The sequence below is a fragment of the Arachis stenosperma genome, chromosome 4 (genome assembly GCF_014773155.1).
Source record: "Arachis stenosperma cultivar V10309 chromosome 4, arast.V10309.gnm1.PFL2, whole genome shotgun sequence".
Taxonomy (NCBI): Eukaryota; Viridiplantae; Streptophyta; class Magnoliopsida; order Fabales; family Fabaceae; genus Arachis; species Arachis stenosperma.
The window spans coordinates 127,540,367-127,546,037 of NC_080380.1; the positions used below are offsets into that span (position 1 = coordinate 127,540,367).

The 5,671-nt window shown below is 29.2% G+C and overlaps 1 protein-coding gene across 1 annotated transcript; it reads left to right on the top strand.

Annotated features, from left to right (window-relative positions):
* The first annotated feature begins 257 nt into the window (after positions 1-257).
* Positions 258-1,021, top strand: LOC130975472 (uncharacterized mitochondrial protein AtMg00240-like). Its single transcript, XM_057900266.1, has 2 exons — positions 258-563; positions 896-1,021. Exons 1-2 carry the CDS (start codon positions 258-260, stop codon positions 1,019-1,021), a joined length of 432 nt encoding a protein of 143 aa, XP_057756249.1.
* Positions 1,022-5,671: the final 4,650 nt, after the last annotated feature.

The following is a 5,671-nucleotide window of genomic DNA, read 5'->3' on the forward strand; positions in this document are numbered from 1 at the left end:
CAGCTCCACTGTCTTCACTACCCTTTTGGTGTATGTTGACGATCTTGTTCTAGCTGGAAATGACATGAAAGAAATTGAAAGAGTGAAAGCCCTCTTGGATGCCAAGTTTAAAATCAAGGATCTGGGGGATTCTCAAATACTTCCTTGGGTTTGAAGTTGCAAGGAGTAGCCAAGGCATCCTTCTCTACCAACGTAAGTATGCAATTGATCTCTTAGATGAGTTTAGCTTTTTGAATACCAAGCCCACCTCCACCCCGATGAATTACACTGCTCCCCTATCAAAGTATACTGGTTTACCCTTGTCTAACTTGACTCCCTATCGCAGGCTTATAGGGAGGCTACTTTACTTGACGAATACTCGTCCTGATATTAGCTTCGCTGTCAACAAGCTCAGTCAATATCTGGACTGTTCCACGAACATGCATTGCAAGGTTGGGCTGCACATCTTGAAGTATATCAAAGGTACTCCAACAAGAGGAATTTTGTTCTCCACCACCTCTGACTTATGCCTTACTGGCTATTCTGATTCTGATTGGGGAACGTGCCCCGATACATGGCATTCGGTATCCGGATTCTGTTTCTTCTTGGGTTCCTCTATTGTCTCATAGAAGAGTCAGAAACAGCTTACAGTGGCGCGTTCTTCTGTGGAGGCAGAATATCGCGCATTGGCACTGGCAACATGCTAAGGGAGATGGCTCACGTACATTCTTAGAGTTTGCAAGTCCCCTTACGTAGGCCGATTACCCTGTTCTGTGACAATCAATCAGCGATTCATATTGCTTCGAACTCAGTTTTTCATGAGTGTACCAAACACATCGAAATCAACTGCCACACTGTTCGAGATCGAGTGCATGATGGTTCTTTGAAGTTGTTACCAGTCCCTTCCTTTGAATAGGTCGCTGATATTCTCACCAAGAGCTTGGCACCAGGGCCGTTCGCAAAGATTCATTGCAAGCTTGGAATGCATGTCATTCATATTCCAAGCTTGAGGGAGGCTGATAGAAGGAAGTCGAGCTCATAATGGTTATCGATATACAATTAGTTAGGAATCAACATGATGAACATGTTAGTTAGATAGTTTTGGAGTTTGTTAGGAGAATGCCAGCATGGCACTAGTTAGCTAGAGATTAATTTAAGCCTTGTAGATATTTGTAGTCACAAGACACTATATATATAAACCTATATATAACTAATTAGAGAAGTGAGATTCATCATTATAAAAATGTGAATACAAGAGAGCAACTTTTTTCTTCGCGTTCAGAGCTCTCTGCTTCTTTTCTGTGCATGAGTTCTCCCTTTGTAAACTCCTGAACGCAACCTTTTATCAAAGATCATTTGTGTTTAATCTAATAAAACCAAAAGCTAGTTTTAAAATTAACTTCTTAATATATATATATATATATATATATATATATATATATATATATATATATATATATATATATTATTTCAATTCAACTACTCTAGCTGAATTTCGGTTAAATTTCTAAATTTTTTAACCTTTATACTGATTTTATTTTCGGAACTTTGGATATTTGTTCCTTGACTTAATTATTTCAATTCTTTCTTAATTAAGCGATGCTGTATGGATAAAACTATTATGCTTGTGAAGACTAGAGTTATGAGATTTATCGTTTTCATATTTTTTTGTTGTAGCTTGTAACTGTGGAAAGTGTCCTTGTAATATTTGTTCGTTGAAGAACAAGTGAGATTGTGGATTTAATAAATAGTGCAGCATTTTCCATACGTTTCAACTAGATGAATCTTCGTGCAAGTTTATTATATATTTTTTTTCAAGTAAATTATTGTTTTCATAAGATAGATAATAGGTATTTCCCTGTTGCTCCTACAGGCAGAAATAAAAATGTATTTGTATAATAAATATATGACTTAATGAGAAACTTGCATGTGAATTATATAATTCAATTCTTTAATATTAAAATACGTTTCAAATTAATCAAAAACAAGACTAAAATATTCTTTTAATTAATTTTTGGAAAAGGGTTAAGGAGTTTTCTAATATTTTTAAAAAATAATATTTTAAGATTAGTATTAAAAAGAATAAAATATTCCTTTATGTTTAAAATTATTTAATTATATTCTAAATTAATATTTGAATGTGATTTTAAAAAGAATAAAATATCTATAGAATTAATTTAAAAACACTACTAAAAAAAAACTTTTTTCTACATTAATTGGATAATAATTTGTGAGAGGCTTATGTGTGGTGAAGAAAGATGAGGAGAGTGAAGGCCTTTTTATAATGAGAAGATCTATAATAAATATGAGTTTTAGCGATGTTAAATTTTATAACTTTTTAAAATCGTTTTTTAGGTAGTTTTAGATAACGGTTTTTTACAGTGTTATATTTGAATTTAATTTCTCATTATTTTATAGCAACAAACTAAAATTGTTCTCTTTGATTATTTTAAAGAACGATATTATAATTATTATTATGATTTATTTTTAAGCAACAATTTTTTAATGTTATTTAAATAATTTACAAAAGAAACGCATAAAAAACGTTACCAAAATGCTACTACACTTTAAAATCGTTCAATTAGATGGCCTTAAACAACAATTTTTACAGTGTTATTGTTAAAGTTTAATTTTTTATTATATTATAACAATAAAATAAAATTATTCTCTTTGACTATTTTAAAGAACATTTTTATTACCATTACCACAATTTTTTATTAAACAATAATTTTTTAATATTATACAAATTAAAAGATACATATAAAAATAGTTATAAATAATCATACAAATTTAAACAATTTTCTCTATAAATACTAAATTTGTAAAACACTAAAATATTATTGTTATAAATATATCACAAATATTATTTATAGAAAAAATAAATTTAAAATAAATTTATAACAAAAATATTATATATTTTTTGTTTAATTCCTACTCTAAAATTTAGCATAATATTTTTTTAACACTTCAAAAAAATTTCAGCAACTTTCCTTCAGAATAAAATACAAAGCTGATCTTTTTCCCTTCCTCTACTAATAGCCCCCACATGTGCACTAAAAGTAACGACGACACACGGCGATGTCTGGAAGGATGAATGTGTCTGTCGAAGTAATCAAATGGTGTGTACACGTGACTCATTAAATAATTTAGCTATAATTGTGACTAGCTTTTGAACTTTCAAGTGTATTTTTGTCTGTTCTTCTTAAAAAATAAATTATTAAACTCAAATTAAAAAATATTTTAATTATCCTTTTCAATTATTTTATTTGAAAAATTATCCTTTTAGGTAAAATAGAATATAACTAACCTTAACTGAAAAAAATTAATTCTAGTTTAAATAGAATTAGATTCCTTCGAATTTTGGATGTCAATTTTATAAAGTCTCTTATAGATTTAAGTAATAAAAAAATACATATTTATTTTGTTATTTCATTCTTATAGATTTAAGTAATAAAAAATATATATTTATTTTTTTTTTATTTCATCTAAATATAATTTATGGGAGAAGATTCTTTTTATGATTCAGAATCATTTATTATAAACCGTAATAAAATCGTATTAGAAAATAAGAAAAATAGAATCTAACTTAATCACTATCTCTAGATTTGTTTTTTTGCCGCTGAATTAATAAAACAGTGTGCTAAAAGGGTTATAAAATCCACCATCTTAGTCCCTAAAATTTTATCACTATTAGATCAAAAAATAAACCCAAATCACGTTTGTAATCAAAATATATCTTAGCCATTTTCTTACGATTTGTATAATTGTACGAATTATCACAAGATACTTTAATCTTATTGAATTTCTTTCATGGCGTAAATTCATGAGTTTGATATTTTTTCAAGGTTTTTAAAGGATATTTTTTATCCTTATTAATTGATGCATATAAAATTATATTAGGTGATTCATTCCATATAATTTTTTGTAGAATTTAACTTAATCACTATTCCTGTTTTTATTTTTTCGTCGCTAAATTATTAAATTAGTGTATCAAAAAGATTTTAAAATCCACCATTTTTGCTTATAAAATTTTATCACTGTTAGGTCAAAAAATTCAAACTAAAATCACGTTTACAATCAAAATATATCTTAAGCATTTCTTACGATTTGTATCATTATGCGAATTTTTACAAGATACTTTAATTATTTGTTAAATTTGTTATCACTTTTGTAACAAGTTTCTATTTTTTATAAAAAAAATTTGTTACAAAATATTACTTTGTATTGTAACAGTTTCATTTTTTGTTACAAAAATCTGTTGTAACGAGACATACTGCAACAGGTCTTTTTTGTTACAAATTCTTTCTGCTTGAAATTTCGGTTTTTTGTAATAATTTTTTTTGTTACAAATATTATTTTTTCTTATAGTGAGCATAGCCCCACGTGTGCACTAAAAGTAACGACGACACACGCCGATGTCTGGAAGGGTGAATGTGTAACACCCTAACTTTTAGCACGTCATGATCGTACTAAAAGTAAGGCGATACAGACCCAATTTCCTTTATTATAAATTTACTATTGAGCCCTTACGTCGATATCGCGTTTCAGTTTTTGAGAAAATACCAAAAAATATTTTATTAATTAAAATTACATTACAAAGATCTTCAAATAATAATAATCACACAATTATTAATAATAATAAGTACTATACAAATAAATTCAATATAAAATTCGAAAACAATACCTATCCCTCTGGATAAAATAAAACTTAAAGCAACAAGAGCGAAGGAACTCTATAAAAATAACAGGAATCACAAGTAAATCTACTATTCGTTCGCAGCTTCATATTGAATCTTCGAGCCTGTCACTGAAAGAATAGAAGATTTTGGGGTGAGAACAAACCACACGTTCTCAGTAGGGAATGGGAATGTCAAAAGAGTAATGAAATAAATTGCAAATAATTAACTTTACTCAATAAAACTATATTTTTATCAAACCTTTTGAAAATGCGTTTACTATTACTTTAAATAATTAATTACCCTCTTTAAATTTCGAACTTAAGACAAATCTCAAATACAACCTCAATACTTAGTCACCTCAATACACAAACTAATAGCACAAGAAACAGAACAACACACAAAAAATAGCAATAAGACAAACAGCACAATCACAGAGAGACAAGATAAGCAAACACAATCAAATGCAAATATACAAACAATGATGATGCATGTCTAGTCCTATCGCAGGTAATGAGCTCATTTGTCGATTTCGACCCGCACCCGACGCAATCCGACTCGCAAGTCAAATAAGGCATTCCAGCGGCATAACTTCTGCAAGTTTCTACTTCTTGCAGGCGCTGATTCTCCAACTGAAGTATGCCAAACATGACCTCTGCAAGTACTTGCAGACACTGATTCTCCAGCTGAAGCATGTGCCAGTTTCTCCTAGAAGCCATTCCATACACACGGGCGTCCCCGCACAATCATTCACATATAAAGCCCACATCTTAACATTTTTCCATTGGCACCATAACCATTTACTTTCCATCACCCTCTCGTGACCTTTTAAACATTTCATAATCACACGTGCCATGTTCTTTTCTCATTCTTTCTTCTTCTTAACAAACCGAATTCATATCATAACTTAAAATAAAATCTCTTATCAAAAGAATGAATTTAAAAGATTATACTTTTTTTAATAAATCGGATTGAAAATAACTTTTTCCGTAACAATTCAAAATCAAACAATATTC

Bases quoted from the DNA above. Each gene is read 5' to 3' on its own strand.
- LOC130975472 (XM_057900266.1), top strand. From the start codon at position 258: ATGAATTACACTGCTCCCCTATCAAAGTATACTGGTTTACCCTTGTCT. The intron at 564-895 runs GTATCCGGATTC...TCCTTTGAATAG, and splicing joins GCCCCGATACATGGCATTCG to GTCGCTGATATTCTCACCAA.